The following is a 19,530-nucleotide window of genomic DNA, read 5'->3' as shown; positions in this document are numbered from 1 at the left end:
TGTGCGACAGAAACACTAGCCTACTATCTGGGAGTTAAAAAAACATGTGAAACTAGTGATGTAGTCTCTAGTCTCTGGCCATAAATTCCTCTGATGATGCATAATAAGTTTTGCGTCACCAGAGGATTTTGAAGAAAGAAATACAGATATTTCTTGTCTCAGGAAAACTAAGGAGGGAAGCACAACCATTTTGAAAATACTACCGGGTTTCTAGTGATACAAAGCTTAATGCAAATCGGTGAAGTACAGATAGGCTATGGTGTGGATGAGGAGCGACATGAGGGAAGCGCGAGGGGATGAAAAGAACAGGGTTTAATAGCAATGTAATAATGGACTGATCCAGAAGATGGCAGCAGTTACACTATACGGATGCCGACTGCCGTAAAACCTCAAAGAAGAAGAAGAAGAAATTCTCACTGGCTGCAGACTGAAGAACTCAAACTATGAGATGGACAATGTTGGAGATGATTTGTTTGAAACTATTTTTATGGCTGATGACCGGTAGGACATAGCAAAACTAATTTTATAACATGATGAATATGATGATTCTACTCTTTCAGGTCGTATTTCTGCATGCCTTAACGATATTTTAGTCTGGCTGACAGATCAGGGCATCCAGTTTGGTTCACTGACTCCAAGTCAGCCTAACTTGGGCGTCATAAGTGATGACCTATTTTTTACAGTCTATGGTGATGACCGAATTAATTTGTGTAGCCTCAATACCATGACGGTCTATCCTTTACAACAGAAGATCAGACCTTATCTGACACAAGATGCTACGTAGCCTACCACTTTTTGAACGCAGCAGACCACAGTGGCATACCAGGTTGCCGACCAGGGCTTAGTCATAACCTCAAAAGTTTCTCGAGCCATCATTTTTCCTCCTTGAAAAAGTCCAAATTGGAGAAATGATGGCTCGAGAAACTTTTGAGGTTATGACTAAGCCCTGGTCGGCAACCTGGTATGCCACTGTGGTCTGCTGTGGGGGCACTGTCAAGTTAGCAAGCACATGCTGGGTCATGGGTGGGTTAGGGTCGGCAACCCGCTGCTGGTTGTGATTCTCTAGTCTAACTGACAATTAGAACACGGAGGCTATGACCGCCGTCACGCTATCCGGCAAATATTCTTTGGACACCGCTTTATTGAGTTCCATTCAACACAACAAAACAAAACTTAAATTATGTGACCGCTGTCACGCTATCCGGGGAAATATTCTTTGGTCACCGTTGCGGCACCCATTGACTTCCATTGAACACATGTAAACTAAACATCAATTATGTGCTCAAACTAATGCCGCTGACTTATGCCAACCATTTTACTTTGATAACAAAGTAGCCTACATTTTCGTACAACATAGGCTACAGCAAAAAATAACTAAGAATTTGGATCAAGCAACGTCCCTGTCCATTACCTTGGCGGCCGTTATCCCTTGCCAGAGTAATTACATTCAAAAACATACCTTCATATTACATCTCACTTTATAAATGAACGAAAAACACAATATATCAGAGGGATTACAGAATAATTAGTAAGAAAAAACAAGATTTATAGCGTAATTTCCTGTTAAATTAAATGGCGCTATTGCGCTGCGCGGCCACCAGATAACGCCATTTGACTGCATGCCTTTAAATAAATTAAAAAAAAGTCACGAAGTGCCATCTAGTGGCCTGAAATATGTAATGTAGCCCATTATATTTATTAGAAAAGAAGCGACCGCCGAATAATCTTGTACTTCCTTGTCAATTATTCGTGTAATCCATCTGATATAGTGTTTTTTCTTTTTAAACTTCGTTCCTTTATAAATTGTGGAGTCAAGTCAAGTTTATTTATATAGCACATTTCATACACAGAGGTCATTCAATGTGCTTTACATAAACAAAACCAAACAATAATAACAAATAAAAGCATAGAAGGGCAATATAGTCAAAGAATAGTTAAAAGGTAAAGATCATAATAAAAAGAAAACATAAAACACAAGGTAAATCATTTAAAAATAAAGAATAATTAGTAAGCAAAAACAAAGGCAAAAGTAGTAAAAAAAAGTAATAAAAGACAAAGTAGAATAATTATCAAGGCAGATTCAGAATTTGTAACTCGGCACAGTTAGCAGAAAGCATCTGAGAACAGTTTGGTCTTAAGTCTAGATTTAAAACTGGCTACAGTTGGGGCCTTTTTAATGTCATCCGAAAGTTGGTTCCACAGCTGAGCCGCATAGCAGCTAAAAGCTGCTTCACCATGTTTAGTTCTAACTGTAGGTTTTACTAGCAGGTTTTTCACCTGGGACCTGAGAGGACGAGAAGGTGTGTACTGCTGAAGCATGTCTGACAAGTATTTAGGTCCTGCTCCATTTACTGATTTATAAACAAGCAATAGTGCTTTAAAGTCAATTCTGTGACTTACTGGAAGCCAGTGCAAGGACTTAAGAATTGGAGTAATGTGGTCAGTTCTTTTAGTTTTTGTTAGAGTCCTAGCTGCTGCATTTTGTATCACCTGAAGCTGTTTAATAGTCTTTTTAGGAAGGCCTGTGAACAGTCCATTGCAGTAATCAACCCTGCTGGAGATAAATGCATGAATGAGTTTTTCTAAGTCATGTTTTGACATCAGCCCTCTGAGTTTGGCAATATTTTTGAGGTGGTAAAAAGCTGATTTAGTTATCGCTTTCATGTGGCTGTTGAAATTTAGATCACTGTCAATTAATACACCAAGATTTTTAACAGTATCCTTTGCCTTCAACCCTTTTGTGTCAAGGAGAGTGGCAACCCTAAGTCTTTCCTCATTTTTACCAAATATAATTACTTCAGTTTTTTCTTTGTTCAGCTGAAGAAAATGTTGAGACATCCAGGTGTTGATTTGTTCTATACACTGACAAATAAATTCAAGAGGACCATAGTCGTTTGGTGATAGAGCTAAGTAAATTTGTGTGTCATCTCCATAGCTATGATATGAAATCAAATTATTTTGAATGATTTGTCCAAGTGGGAGCATATAGAGGTTGAATAATAGTGGCCCCAAGATCGACCCCTGGGGAACACCACAGGTCAAGGACGTTGGTGTTGAGGTACAGTTTCCGATGGCAACAAAGGAGCTCCTTTCTTGTAGATATGATTTTAGCCAGCTGATAACTATGCCTGTAAATCCAACCCAGTGTTCTAGTCTGTGTAGTAGAATATTGTGATCAACAGTGTCAAATGCTGCACTAAGGTCCAGTAGCACTAGGACTGATGTTTTACCTGAATCTGTGTTGAGGCGTATGTCATTGGAAACTTTAATGAGAGCTGTTTCAGTACTGTGATTTGCCCGAAAACCAGACTGAAAGTAATCAAAATACCCATTTGATGTTAGGAAGGTGGTTAATTGATTAAAGACTACTTTTTCAATAATTTTGCCAATAAAAGGTAGATTGGATATGGGCCTGTAATTGTTTAGCATGGAGGCATCCAGGTTATTCTTCTTGAGAAGTGGCTTTACAACAGCTGTTTTCATTGACTTAGGAAAGGTGCCAGACAGCAGTGATACATTTACAATTTGAAGGACATCCGCCGCTATAAGGTGAAAAACAGTTTTGAAGAAATTGGTAGGCAGAGTGTCTAAGACACATGTGGAAGAGCTGAGATTCTGTACCGTTTTTTCAAGTGTTTCGTAGTCTATCAAGCTGAACTCTGACATCAAGTTTAGTTTCCCTCTGTTTGTTTCTGGAAGTTCAGGTTGTTGAATTTGTAATTGAGCAGATATGTTGAGTCTGATTTTGTCAATTTTACCTTTAAAAAAAGATGAAAACTCATTGCATTTATTAGTTGAGAGAAGTTCAGGCGCTAATTGTGAGGGGGGATTTGTTAACTTATCAACAGTTGAAAATAGAATACGAGTGTTATTTGAACTTCTATTGATAATGTTAGAAAAGAAAGACTGTCTTGCTTTGCATATTTCAGAGTTATATGTGCGGAGCATCTCTTTATGGATTTCATAGTGGATCTGAAGTTTGTATTTACGCCATTTTCTTTCAGTCTTCCTACACTCTCTTTTTAGAAGTTTAACTGCTGGATTTTGCCTCCATGGTGCTTTCTGTTTGTCCTTAACTTTCTTGAATTGTAATGGAGCAATGTCATCCATAATGTTTGCCATTTTTGCATTAAAGTGATCAAATAAGTCTTCAGAGTCTGACAGTTGACTTGACTTTAGTGAAAGTGCTTGCTCAAAGAGAGCACTTGTCTGATCATTTATGATTCTCCTTTTTACCATCATAGCTGTGTTTTGAGTGTGTGGGGACATAGACACATCAAAGAACACGCAGAAATGATCAGATAAGGCCAGGTCTTTAACAGCTGTAGAGACATCGAGACCCTTTGTGATAACAAGGTCGAGGGTATGGCCGAGAGAGTGTGTTGGCCCCTGTACATGCTGTGTTAGGGAGAAAGTATCGATTAGTGCAATGCATTCCTTGGCATAATTGTTTTCAGGATTATCCACATGCAAGTTCAGATCCCCTGATATAATAAGACAGTCAAACTCTATGCAAACAACTGATAGCAGTTCACCTAGCTCTTCAAGAAAAACTTTAGCTGAATGTTTTGGAGGCCTGTAAATTGTCAGTAATAAAATCTGAGGAGAAGACTTAATGCATGCACACAGATATTCAAATGAAGTAAAGTCACCGAATGACGACTGATTGCACTGAAAAGACGTCTTGAAAATTGTGGCTATCCCCCCACCTCTTTTATTTGCTCTGGTAGCACTCAAAAAACTGAAGTTTGGGGGAGCTGATTCGATGAGAGTAGCAGCACTGTTTACTTGATCTAACCATGTCTCAGTTAAAAGTAAAAAATCAAGGTTGTGTGTGCAAATTAGATCATAAATTAAGAATGATTTGTTTGAAAGAGATCTGATATTTAGGAGTGCTAGTTTTGCTGTAAGTGTTGGGGAAATATGATCCATGGGGGAAATCTGAGGTTGATGTGGTACGGGTAGGAGATTGGACTGGTTTACCCTATAAGCTCGATGCATTTGTGTTCTATTTCTTGTCAATACAGGAATAGAGAATGTCATGGGCTTACTGGGTCCCGGCATGTTCTCAAAACTACTGTCAGTACCATTTATATTGCAGGGACCCTGAGAATATCATGCAATACAGTCATCATATAATTGTCCCCTGCTGCTGCCATCTGTATTTTCCACTGCACATTCCATGCTATATGCCAGCTGAGAAAATGAACTAAGAGGTTGCTGCTGCTTAAGAGATCCTTCTAAACGGGGAGGGGGAGGGCGAGGGGGTGGAGGTGCCCTTCGCTTCTTTGGTGCTAATGATCTTGGGCTAGTAAAACTCTGCATGGCTACTGGTAGCAGTCTCTCCATTCTTGCAGGGAACATCATGTGCTTGGGTGGGGATGGTGATGGGTATTCAGGGATCTTGTGGAGTTTGAGTGGGTGGTGGGATGACGGGGTGGGGATGGTGATGGGAGATTAGGGGGGTTTGTGTGGCCTGGGGAGTTTGATTGGGTGGGGACGTGATTGGGTGTGGGTGGTGATGGGAAATCAAGGAGGTTGGGGTTGAAAATTGATCCAGAGTCTCCATCTGCCTGCTGAGGTTCTGGGAAGTTTGTTGCAGATGCTCCGCTTTCAGCATGTATTCCAGTAATGTATTCCATGTTGTGTGTTTGTGGTGACAAGGAGATGACGGAGGTGGGGAGGGGTATTGGTACTGGTGTTACAACATGACCCTTCCTTTCTGATATCCTCTCAGCAGCTTTGATAGGTGCTATCTCCTCATGCTCATCACATCCATTTGTTTGCTGAGATTCCAGGGAGTTTGACGCCAGTGATTGACTTTGAGTCATTTTAGCAGCACCCATCTTATCTTGTCCAGTGGACATGGCTTGGCATTGTTGAGCTGGTTGTTTATGTTTCTCCAAGGTCTGCATTTCAGTGGAGGCTAGCGGGTGGTTATCAGAGGGCCCCACAGCAGGGGAGGTTGGGCATATCTCTGTTTCAGCCTGTGCAGAGTGTTTTGGTTTAGCTGAGTTGTTGATGTCATCCGCTTGTTCCGTCTGTATGGTCACTGAGCGCTTATCAGAGGCTCGGCTCAAGGTTGGCAGAAAAAATGTTGGGTGCAGGAGAGAGAGGTGATAGTATTCGGTTAAGATCTTGGCCCCAGTCCAACTCAGCTCTGTGCTATTTGGTCTGAAGCATTCCCTGCGATTCCAAAAAAGTGTGTTTTCATGTCCCGGAGGCATTCAAATCTGTTCCATAGTGTTAGGGGTTGTGGGCTTCCCTTAGGACCACAAGCCCTGTAGTAGTTTGCTGATCTTTCTGTATTTCTGATACGAGGCCTGAAGTTAACATCTGAATTTACTGGTGTTGAGGTAATTACTGTTCTTGTATTACGTTTTTTGTTTTTTGGTCTGGCACCTTGCCTGTGCCAAGGCTCTGTACTCACATTTCCCTTTGTGAGGTCGATGCATTCATCTGCTCTATTAGCAGTGATATTAGACTGCTGGGTTACATTCTCTGCATTTCCAGTAGTTGCTGTACTCACTTCATGAGATGCCTCTCGTAGTTCATCTGTCGTTGATGGAAGGGCATGCATCTTTGATTCCAAAGTAGAAATCCTCTGTTCTAGCTTAGTACATTTTCGGCATGATCTCCTGGGTCTCTGGCCGAAGGAGCGCATTTTGTTTTAATCCAACTTCAAGGTGAATTGCCGTTCAGTTTTTGCTCGTTGACTTGGCTGGCTCATTTAAAGTAAAAAACTAACCACTAAAGTTTCAGATTTAAATGTACTGGTTTCACTGTTTTTGCTAAACTAGCTTGTAAATGAAATAAAAGAGTATCATTAAGATACGTTTTGGAATGTAATTACTCTGACATTCGGCAATGGGCACAGTCTTAGGGGCTGACACCTTGCGGAAAATTTCTCCTCACTGCTTAAGCCAAATTCTGTTATTCCTGCTCTATATATGTTGTACCAAAATGTAGTTTATTATTAAAGTGAACTGGTTGCTGGAATAAATCAGTGGCGTTAGTTTAATACACCACAATTTATAAAGGAACAAAGTTTAAAAAGAAAAACACAATATATCAGATGGATTACACTAATAATTGACAAGGAAGTACAAGATTATTCAATGGTCGCTTCTTTGCTAATAAAGATCCTCAGGGATTTTTGGGACTGCATTACAACACATCCTCTCCATTATATGTTGTATAATGCCATGGGGTACATATTTGTACACAGCCAATGTTTTGCTTTTGCTTCTACTAGGTATCACATTCAAGGCTATCATGAAGGATTTGATGAAGGCAAGCGACAGGGATGGCATGAGGGTCAAAACCATGGCAGGATTCATGGGGCCAAGCTGTCTGCAGAGGCAAGTATCTTGTTATCCATACCTGATGACGGTCTTAATTTGCTTAAAATTAGGGCTGTCAAAATAATGCATTAATTTACATTAACCCTTAGAACCCTAAGCTGTTTTAGGGCATTTTCACTACCTTTATTCATAAGGATTTGTTCTGGTCATTGTAAGTGCCACACACACATGTTATATATTGTTTTATTTAGATTTTAAAGAATTAAAATATAAAAAGCGTATTATAAAAATTCTTATATTTTGACATGTGTCTCACCACAGCAAGCGCATAGCTCTACATGCATTTCATGTGTGTGTAGGGCAGACTATCATACACAACCTTCTATTTTTTTTTTGCCATGGTGGAGGGATTCTCTGGGGCTGAGCAATTTACAGACATATGTGGTGTGCGCCTTACAGAAATAAATGCCATTTTTTTATTTAGTGATTAAAAATGACCTTTCTCCATATCTGTGACACGAACTGATCTGACCTGACTTGACCCGAGTTTACGTGTTAGCCTGTGTGTGCCTATGGTGTCTGCACTCATGATTTTACTTTTTACTGCATTGCATGAACAAAGTAAAGGCAAAAAAGGTGTTTCTTTGTCGAACAAATTGGGATGCAATGTGAGCCTTGAATTGGATGCCATGCAGGAATTTGCTAGGATCTCAAAACCGGATTATGAACATTCTTTGCCATAGAGAAACACACAATAGCGTTGGATTATAAACATGCTTTTTTTCTTTCTTTTTTGCCATGGCGCCGCCGCGTTCGGACGCCTTTTTGGTTGCTCCGCCTAATTTGTGCTTATATTTACTCTTTTACCTTTTATTAACCCCTAATTTTTTGCACTTTTCCACTGCACTAATTACGTATGATGGCGCTACACTTAGAAACATCGGAAATGAATTGCCTTTTTTGTTTCGGGATGTTTTAATCGACGATTCTACCTGGCCGACTGAGGTTCTCCGAGATGCATCATGGAACCATGGACTCGGCGCAGAAGGAAAAAACACAGAGGAAAACGAGCCGGGGCCCGTAACAGATTGAGGAATAGAGCTCATAGGCCTCCACTGCCTAGCATTCTCCTAGCCAATGTCCAGTCTCTTGTGAACAAGATGGATGAACTAAAGAGCGAGGATACAGTTTCAAAGAGACATCAGGGACTGTAACATTCTATGCTTTACTGAGACATGGCTAATTGAACTTGTACCGGACTGTGCCATCACTCCGGTGGAGTTTTTCTCTGCTGCTCGCTCTGACAGGACTGAGGAATCTGGAAAATCGAAAGGTGGCGGAGTTTGAATCATGACGAACAGCAAGTGGTGTGATCCTAGAAATGTCACCGTTCTCTCAGTCCTGCTCGCCTCATCTAGAACATCTAGCGATCGCCTGTCGACCCTTCTACCTGCCCCGTGAGTTTACTTCGGTAATATTCAACGCTGTCTACATTCCTCCACAAGCCAACACAGATGCTGCGCTTTCAGAATTGCAAGAAGTGTTAAATAGACAACAGCACACGCACCCTGAAGCTGCGCTTATTGTGGCCGGTGATTTCAATCAAGTATATCTGAACCGGTCCATGCCTGAATTTATTCAACACATTCACTTCCCTACACGTGGTGACAACTGGATCACTGATACACACAGTTCAAGAGCAGTTACAAAGCTAAGTCTCTACCAGCTTTTGGAAAATCAGATCATGCCGCGGTTTTCCTACTGCCTATGTACTGTACAAACAGAGAAGTCAGAGGGACCCCCCAGTGACGAAGGAGGTCAAGCGCTGGACTGACCAATCGGAAGCCAGGCTACAGGACGCCCTTAGCAAAGTTGACTGGGAGATGTTCAAGACGAACTCTGCTGACATCAATGAGTTTACGGAAGTATCATTGAGTTACATCAATATGCTAACTTATTCCATCATCCCAACTGTAAAGATCCGAAGCTTTCCTAACCAGAAGCCATGGGTGGATAGAGAAGTGAGAGCGGCATTAAAGACACGCACCATCACTTATAATGCTGGGCTTATTTCAGGGGATATGACGGATTACAAAGCAGCATCTTATAGTTTACGTACGTGACCCAGCACGAGTGTGGAAAGGACTCCGAACCATCACTGGCTTTGAAAGAAAGTCCCCTCCTATGATGAATGTGAGTAAAGCCCTCCCTGATGAACTTAATGCTTTTTATGCTCGCTTTGACATGAAAAACACAGACTATCTTGCACTAGATGCAGCATGTGAAGCAAATGAGGATGCACCTTTCTGTGTCTCTGAGGTCGATGTGAGCAATGCCTTTAGGAGGGTTAATTATAGAAAAGCTGCTGGACCGGATGGAATTTCTAACAGGGTTTTGAAATCCTGGGCTGCCCAGTTAGCTCCTGTGTTCACTTATATCTTTAACACATCATTGGCTCAAGAGACAGTCCTACTTGCCTCAAGCAGTCTGTTATTGTTCCAGTACCGAAAAACAAAAGTCCATCATGTCTGAATGACTACCGCCCAGTAGCCCTGACGTCTACAGTGATGAAGTGTTTTGAGAAGCTTGGGAAAAACATTATCTGCTCATCCCTCCCTGCCTCCTTCGACCCCCTCCAATTTGCTTACAGAGCCAACAGGTCTACAGAGGATGCCATCTCAAACCTCATGCACACCACCTTAACTCACCTGGACGAGGGGAAGGGGAATTATGTGAGGATGCTGTTCATTGACTTTAGTTCAGCATTCAACACGATAGTACCTCTCACCTTGGTCACAAAGATGAAGGCCTTAGGACTGAACACCACCCTGTGTCACTGGATATTTGACTTTCTCACCAACCGTTCACAAGTGGTTAGAGTGGGGGGTCTGACATCTGACACAGGAACCATCAGCACTGGTGCTCCCCAAGGCTGTGTTTTGAGTCCACTGCTGTACAACATCTACACACATGACTGCAAAGCCAACAGTAGTCATACCTCCATTATCAAGTTTGCAGATGACACAGTGATCTTGGGCCTGATTAGTAACAATAATGAACAGCTCTACTTAGATCAGGTTGATGAGGTGGCACAGAGCTTGACACTGAATGTCAGTAAAACCAAGGAAATGGTAGTGGATTACAGAAGACAGCAGCAGAACTACAGTTACACCCCACTAATGATCAGCGCGCAACCTGTAGAGAGAGTCACAAGTTTTAAATACCTTGGTGTCCACATTACTGAAAACTTAACATGGACTGTTAACACTCAATATGTTCTGAAGAAGTCCAGACAATGACTCTACTTCCTTCGTCAGCTAAGGAAATTCAAAGTTTCTACATCCATCATGAAGGCCTTCTACACTTCAGCGGTTGAGAGTGTTCTAACTGGTAGCATCATCACCTGGTATGGGAACTCCACAGTTAGAGATTGTAGTACTCTGCAGAGAGTAGTGCACTCAGCTGAACGTACTATAAGAACTCAACTCCCTGCTCTACAAGATATCTATTCCAGAAGAGTACTCCTAAGAGCCCAAAAGATTCTGAAGGACTCTTCTCATCCTAACAATGGATTATTCCTACCGCTGAAATCAAGAAGACGCCTATGTAGTCACAAAGCCAGAACTGAGAGACTCAGGAGAAGTTTTTATCCCCAGGCCATCCGAACTCTGAACTCACACTATACTGACTTTGCACACATTCACTCCTCAGCACTCTCAAACATTTCCCAACTCTGAACTCTCACTATACTGACTTTGCACTCATTCACTCCCCAGCACTCATGATCCCCCCCCACACACACACACCTACATGACTTTTAGCACTTTTACATCCCTCTGCTACAGACCTTTTTATTTATTTTCTTATTTCATCACACATCAAAACATATACACACACACACACACACACACACACACATATCTGACTTTCTCCAACTTTGCACATCTCCATAGAACTTTTTATTTATTATTTTTTATTTCTCCTCCATCTATCTACCCACGTCCTTGATTGCCTAGCCTTTCTAAGGGTTAATTAATCACAGAAAAAACATGTTGAAAAGTAACTCTGATTAATCGCATTCTGTGGTGAGCTTTGACCCAGTGCAGTCTTGAATTTTCCCTTGGGGATCAATAAAGTATCTATCTATCTAGTTCTAGCCACAGTGACTGAAAAATGAAGGCAGATGAGAAAGCGCTACTTGGTGCAAATTTCGATATCTTGATTTCGATGCCGGTTCCTAAACTATGTTTTTCGATACCATATGTTTGTAAATCAATTTCAATAACGAGAACACATTATTCTTTTGTAGAGAAACAAATCAATTTCAAAATTTTACATAAAAGAAAAACTAACATTTGTAAAAATATAAAAAAATTAACAATACAGTGCAACTGTAATGTTCTCAGAACCTTTCAAGTCATCCACATTTTGTTATGTTTCAGACTCATCTTAAAGGGACACCAGGTAAGCCTGAGTGCTTTTTCTCTACAAAGCTCCCCCTAGTGTCTGTACGTGTTGATACGTGTGCGAGCCCTCGCTTGGTCTGAAGCTCTTTTCCTTTACTTTGCATCTTCCTTCATAGTAGGGGAGATTATGTGAAAAATCGTTACGCGGTGGATAGAAGCATGAAATTTGGTAGATGTGATCCTAAGACATCCTAGAAGGTTTGCCCAAAAATATCTCAAACAGGAAGTGAGATTTTGAAGAAATTCAAAATGGCTGCCCATACAAATGACAGCTGATTCAAAAGCCACCTTCACAACTACCTAAACAACCTCTTAAAAGCTTGAAATTTGGTATGTATGTTCCTTGGGTGATCCTAAGACATCCTAGAAGGGGTGCACAAATTATCTCAAACAGGAAGTGTTTTTAAAGAAATTGAAAAATATCACACTCCTATCACAAAATTGGCAGCTAATTCAGACCATCGAAACAGCCTCTTAAAAGCTTGAAATTTGGTATGTTTCTTGGGTGATCATAAGACATCCTAGAAGGGTGCCCAAATGATCTCAAACAGGAAGTGAGTTTTTAAAGAAATTGAAAAATGTCACACTACCCATCACAGAATTGGCAGCTAATTCAAAGACCACCTAAACAGCCTCTTAAAAGCTTGAAGTTTGGTGTATATGTATATATGTATATATATATATTTTTTTTTTTTCCTTGGGTTGACCCTAAGACATCCTAGAAGGGGTGACCAAACATATCTCAAACAGGAAGTGAGATTTTGAAGAAATTCAAAATGGCCACCCATATAATTGACAGCTGATTCAGAGGCCACCAAAACAACCTCCTAAAAGCTTGAAATTTGATATATGTCCCTTGGGTAATCCTAAGTTATCCTGGAAGATTACTCCAAGAAATCTCAAACGGGAAGTGAATTTGTAAAAAAAATTGACAATCCACAAAATTGGCAGCTATTTCAAAGGACACCTAAACAACCTCCTAAAAGCATGCAATTAGGTATACGTGTATTGTAGATATGTCTCTGTTTTAAGCAGACAATACGGCTACACTATGGCTACCTATATATCCACCAACTGTCTCAAGGATACTACAGTGGGCATTGCTTCGATTTGGCCAGCTTCCCTCGCAGTCTGCGCGCGGGATCACACGGTTATCACACAACTTTAATTTGAGTTTTTCCAGTGACGCTGCAACCGCGCTGCAACAACCCAAACAACTGGCAGATGTCTCTTGTGAGCAGGGTGCAGAAATGGAGCCTGGAAAACCCTACACAGACTTCACTACAGACTTTAGCAGACTGGTTTAGAAATAATTTAATAGCCAGAAATATGCCTGCCCTGCCCTAATAAAGAAATATTTAGTTAACTGCGAGTGAATCCCATATGCAGCCGTAGAAGAAACGCAGGACAAATTAAACATTCCGGTTTTCTCCGAGTGCAACGATGATAGACAGACATCATTTGGACAAAATATAGAGCATATTAACCTCCGTTGCTCAGCCAAATGCCTTCCTGTTACGTCCTGTCACGGAGTTACAGGCGATAAACAATTAGATAGATAGATAGATAGATAGATAGATAGATAGATAGATACTTCATTGATCCCAAGGGGAAATTCAAGCCATCAAATGTGACCATCAATTCAATTTTTGATGGTCACAAGTTTACTGTTGGAACAAATAGTAGTTGATTATAAAGGCAACTTTCTGTTGCAATATTCTGTGTGTTCTGGACTGCAGGTAACTTGTTAAGCCAGTGGTTCTCAAACTTTTTCTTTCATTCCCCACTTTGATCAAGGGGGCATAGAGTGTCCCAGTGACTTCCGTTTTACTTCCGCTACAAGGGACCTATCTTTCAAAAAAATATGAACGGGAGTTAATGGAGAGATAACAATTATTTTTTGGTCCAGTTTGAATTGTGCCACGAATTTCACATATGATGTGTGAATTTAAAAGATTTTTCACGTCAAGAAAGTACTGTTGTTCGATAGACTTCAAAAGTTATGTTGGTTTTGTGCGAATCCGCTCAGTGGACTACATCTCTCGTCTCGAACGATGTACGTCACCAACGTAATGAAACGATAAGATTAGCATGCTAGCTGTTATGCTAGTTAACGGTTGCAATTCAATAGTTACGAAACAAACTGCAAATGTCTTTACATGAAAAATTGTCTTTAAAATTGACAAACATCATATGGGTAATTCAAGGCACAAGTCAACCAGGACCAGAAAATCATTTCTTTTTCGCCATAGACTGGCGTTCAAAATTTTTTGAAAGATAGGTCCCATGGAGGCAAATGGAAGTGGCGTCACTGGGACACTCTATTGACTGATGATAGTGGAGATAACGTGTTATCCCGAGGCCTTTGCAAGTCAGCATCTCCGACGGTAGTCTACCCTATTAAAAATATAAATTTTCGATGTCCCAAACGGAGAGCCATACTTTATTGTTTTTAACAATCTCTATGCTACTCACCAAAATGTAGGCATGGGAACATGATGAAGTATCCAACTGTCGTGTGTTAAATTATTGTGATTACGAGCAGATGTATTAGTTTATTGTACAGAAAAATAAGAATGACATGTCAAGCAGTCAATTGACTACATTGCAGTCAAGAAGTAGGGCAAATTAATTTACGAAACCAAAACGTGGGTCATAGTTGTCTAAGCCTCTATTGCGGAGCCTGTTAAAAACGTCGCTAGATAGTATTAAATCGCTAACAACATTTTTTTCTGCAGAAGCCTACCCAAGGCTACAGATTAATTCTGAACAGTTATTTCTCTGCTCAATTATCACACAAGACACTGTTTTGATTTGTGTAGTTGCGTTACCCCCAACACTGACAATAACGTAGACAGCAAATTAAGATATTTTTTCGTTTTGTGGAGCGGCACCGGTAGGCTATCAAAAGCAGATTTCGATTTTCATTACAACCGTGTAGTCAAGCCTTAAGCCATACCCAAGTAGCCTAAATCGAGGTAATGTTTAATTATGCATGATTTATTTTGTTATTGAATTCGTAGGCTGGGATTCCTCTCGGCAACAATTATGTTTAACGGTAGCCTCCTGATTTTTCATAAGGGGCGGCAGGCAGACTACTGACAGAGCGATGTACAGTGGCAGAGCGACGCGCAGTGGCTGAAAGTGGTACTAAAGTTTCACGCAGCTTCGCGCCGTGTAATGCGCGACTGAAGTGGCCATTTGAAAGCAACGCCCACTGTATAAACACAGACACTCAAGCACCTCAGGCAGACCTCATAAAAACATACAATTAAGCACACATGTCCCCTGCAACTTCTTAAGACACCGTGAAACACCACACTAGATTACATTAGTCCTATTCTACATACTGCATATTTGCATCTATTCACATGCTCTGGCACATTGGCATAATACTGTGCAAGGCAACCCAGCATCCTGGCATTGGCACTTTCGAGAGCAGAGAGGCTCACCTTTGCTGCCACATTTAAGAGGTTCTCCACATACTTTGGCTGCCTCTGGTATAAGTGTCCATAAAGGTGTCCAAAAATCATCTAATTTGGTCCATCCATATTTTTCAGGAAAAGGCACTGACTGGGTAGCCTGCAGACCTTTGGACCAAATGCTAGCTTGGTACACTGCTCTATTTGAATGCTGTATCAGTGCAGCCTGTGTGGGAGGGATATTTTCCATTGAGAGACATATTTGAGAAAACAAGTCCTTCCTGAGATCATTGACTTTTTCAAGATCTGTTTTCTTATCGTAAAGAACAAACGTGTACTTCTCCATCAAACATGTTTGATTCCTGGCTAAGCAGTTGCTGTCATACAATAGCAATGAAGGCATCCATAACTTCTGGAAATGGTTTCCATGCAGCCCACCCTTTAGAAGTCTGCTGTTCCAGTGGTAGCCACCCCAGCATCACATAGTGCAGTTCTTCAACTACTTCCATCTAAAAGGTTTCCGATTGTGTTCCATAGAGCCATCTCTATGTGTAACCCACCAAGCATCACAAATCTCTCTCCATAACAGTCTGGATCACTCCACTGAACCATTTTTGTAAATATATAGTGGTAGGTCAAATGCCATAACTGGGACCTGGCCGGGATTTAGGTGCTCTGTCAATTGGTTTACAACATTCATGCCATGTCTGACCATGGCAAAGCTGGCAGCTTTTTCATGAAAGCGAGGAAGGAGTGAGTTTATAGCAGGTGGGTCAGACAGTTCTGGCTGAAGTGAAGCATCAGTTTGATTGCATGCTCAGCCCACTTTACCTCCTCTGTTATTTCCCATGCTAATTGTTCACCACAGGTATTGGTTTGGTTAACTTTTGGCACTAAGATGGGCTTTGGTTGACAAGTAACAGCTGGAGTTGTAGTGTACTTCTCTGGAAGACAAAGCATATATTTTTGTGCTTTTTGAGCGGGCTGAATGTATATTTGCTCTCAGCCCCTCGGATCGGGAGGCGAGCATGCTAGTAGTTGAGCTAAAAGCCCAGGCTGCTAGTTCTCTCACTAGCATGTCAAGGTATCATGAGGGAGGTTTACTCAATGTACATACTGCACAGCTAAATACTAGCTGGCTACCGTTACTGTAGTACAAATCAAAATTGCATAGCTTCTAATGTTACTCCCGAAATAACGGTACAATACCCCCCAGGAAGCCCCACAGATTCACAAATACGCACCCCAGGTGATCATGGGGACACAATTAGCCCAGGGATGCCTTTGTTTGCCTAAATTTAGCTTGATAATTGGAACCCAGCTAGTGGTTCTACATTTGCTAACGCTAACTGGCATGACATTTGGTCAATGAGTTGTGTCCTTATTTAGGGCTTGATCTCTGCTCATGTGGACATTTTAGCAGTAAACTGTCTTTTGAAAATTATTAAGTGATTCTTCCAAAAGTTGTAAAAATATTTTTTTTTTTGCATACATAAATAATTAACTTCTCAGATGAGGATTCATGTCAGTCATTTTGACCATTTTAAGCCTGTTTCCCCCCCTTTAAAGCTGTATAAAAGGCATGTAAGATTATTTTCATGGGTTATTTTGCACATATTATTTGTTAACCATCTATATATATATATATATATATATATATATATATATATATATATATCTCAAATGTAAAATAATAAAGTAGCAGAATAAACCATGATGCCCAACTCTGTAATGTTTTATTATCCTTGGGTCGTTTTAGGCGGCCATCTTGGATTTTCCCTTAAAAAAATGACCTAAATGAACCAGAAATTTTGGGCACCCCTTCTCAAATGATGAGATACATACAAGAGTGTCTGCACCAATTTTGGTGCTTCTATCCACCGCATAACGATTAGGCCCTTTTTTGTTGATAATCCCCCCCTTCTATCAAGGGTTTTCGCTGCTTCTTCGCCGGCTCTGCCATTATACACACGTTTGCAACAATCGCTAGCCCGGTTTCGTAAGCCTGCCTCTGTGCTGGGGATGCCGGATGTAAACTGATCCTGCTTCTCTCAATGTCTGATACTTTGTGAGAATGATGTTCACTGGTAGGATACACCGAACTTGCAAGCGGGATATTCTTCCTACAGGCAGTAGGGGCGGGCGAGAGAGTCTTCATTCGCCCTGTAATGAGTCATTTAACCATATGCCAACTTATGAAGTTGATTAATTAACACAAAAACGTTGCCTGGTGTCCCTATAAAATTAATTCAATGCCATTTTTTCTCAATACTTCAATAGTCGCACATCAATGCAAAGAAATAAGTGTTGACATTAAGGGGAGTGTTAATTTATTTTCATTGTGTCCCCTAGGTTATATCTGTGGCCTGAAATGCCTTGTATGTGAAAAAAAAACTTTTGAATTTATTTCCTCAGCATATTAGGTCATATCATAGATTATTATGGCCATTATTTGAACAGTGAAAATAATAATAAAAGAGTTTTTGAACTTTAATGTCACTAATGCTGATTATTCAATGATTCATTTGAATTTAAATATTTTAAATACTTTCACAGCAAAAATTATATATGTGATTAATTTAGATTAATTATTCACAGAGTATGCAATTAATTAGATTTAATTTTTTTAATCGATTGACAGCCCTAATTTGAATTAAAACTCTTTTAAAATACGTTCACAGCATAAATTGATGCATGCGATTAATTTAGATTAATTAATCACAGAGTAGGCCTATATGTTGATAGGGAGCCTCATGGTCAAGAGGAATTAGACAGGAATTAGACAGACAGTGACAACGAAGGTTTTTTTTTTTTTTTTTTTTTTTAACCAAATGCAAAACCTCAGTGCAAAATGTAATGTTTATGTATGTAAAAATATCTCTTGAAAGGAGCAGACAGAAAAAACAAAAAACGGTGAGTGGCGACTTCAGAAAACACTGCAAATAAGCCCAGCAGCTCAAAGAAACTGCAGACATGCAGCACAATCTATTTTGACCTCTCTCTGACGGTCACCACGGTCTTACTGCAATGCCATCCTGGCACCTGCCTCCAGACCAGAATATCAACAGTCACATGACTGACGGGAGGCTGGTCCTGCAGAATATAACTCATCTGATTTATTTGTGTGAATATTGTGAAGGTCTTAGCCCGCTCTGCTACCAGTCTCCATTGATGGGGTCAATGTGGAGGTGGTAAATACCTACAAGTATCTGGGCTTACAACTGGACAATAAACTGGACTGGTCAGCAAATACCAAAGCGCTCTACAAGAAAGGGCAGAGCAGGCTGTACTTCCTGAGGAGGCTGCGGTCCTTTAATGTCTGCAGTAAGCTCCTCAGGATGTTTTACCAGTCTGTTGTTGCCAGCGTCCTCTTCTATGCTGTAGTATGCTGGGGAGGAAACACAAAGAAAAAGGATGCTGGGCGTCTAGACAGGATAGTAAGGAAAGCTGGCTCTGTCGTGGGAGCCGAACTGGAGTGCATCACTTCAATATCAGATAAAAGGACCCTGAGCAAACTGATCAAGATCTTGGACAATGAATGTCATCCACTCTACAGCACTATTAAAAAGCAAAAGAGCTTGATCAGCTGGAGACTTCGCTTACTGCCATGCACAACTGAAAGGCTGAGGAAGTAAGTTGTCCCCAGGGCCATTGAACTGTTCAATGCTTCACTAAAGGGAAGAGGAGAGAGAGACTTCTCTGCACAGTCTGTCTGCCTCTCCACCCTCTCCATGTTTGAGTACTGACTGCCCACTACTGTTTTACTACTGTCCACAGCCTAATGTTTTTACTACTGTTTTACTGCTACACTGTTTTTCATGCTATATTAGCACACATGACCAATGGCTTCTGCTACAATACTGAATGGCTGTAACCCTATTACTGTACCTCAACCTATTCTTGCACTGACATAGTTTTTTATATTACCTTGTCTACATTATACTCTACTCTCTTATTTGTCCATATTATTTATGCTGGTCTCTAGACCTTATTCTTGCACTGTTGGACTACTTTTTGCACCTTCACCATGACACTCACTCTTGAGCACCTTACCATGCACACAGAACTACAGGACTACTGTTGGACTACATTTTTGCATCTTCACCATGACACTCACTCTCTTGAGCACCTTACCATGCACACAGAACTACAGGCCAGTCCCGGCCCTGTCACTGCAAGCGTCTCATGCTTGATCACCCTCAAGCACACTGGATTTATTTTTACATTTTAATTTATATAGTATATTTAGTATTTAGTTTTGTTAGTTTTTCTTATCTTCTACTGTCTCTATTGTACAGTGGAGTTTTGTTATATGTTTATACTTATATTTACCATTTC

The 19,530-nt window shown here is 40.7% G+C and overlaps 1 protein-coding gene across 1 annotated transcript in view; it reads left to right on the top strand.

Annotated features, from left to right (window-relative positions):
• The first annotated feature begins 369 nt into the window (after nt 1-369).
• lto1 (LTO1 maturation factor of ABCE1) overlaps nt 370-19,530 on the top strand; it is a 44,742-nt gene continuing 25,581 nt past the window's right edge. The window contains exons 1-2 of the mRNA XM_042061716.1: nt 370-501; nt 7,256-7,361. Of these exons, the coding sequence (XP_041917650.1) occupies nt 449-501; nt 7,256-7,361 (159 nt within the window). The 5' untranslated portion in view covers nt 370-448. The remainder of the gene's footprint in view (nt 502-7,255; nt 7,362-19,530) is intronic.

The sequence above is a fragment of the Alosa sapidissima genome, chromosome 14 (assembly GCF_018492685.1).
Source record: "Alosa sapidissima isolate fAloSap1 chromosome 14, fAloSap1.pri, whole genome shotgun sequence".
Lineage (NCBI taxonomy): Eukaryota > Metazoa > Chordata > Actinopteri > Clupeiformes > Clupeidae > Alosa > Alosa sapidissima.
This window is presented reverse-complemented; position numbering and strand designations above follow the sequence as displayed.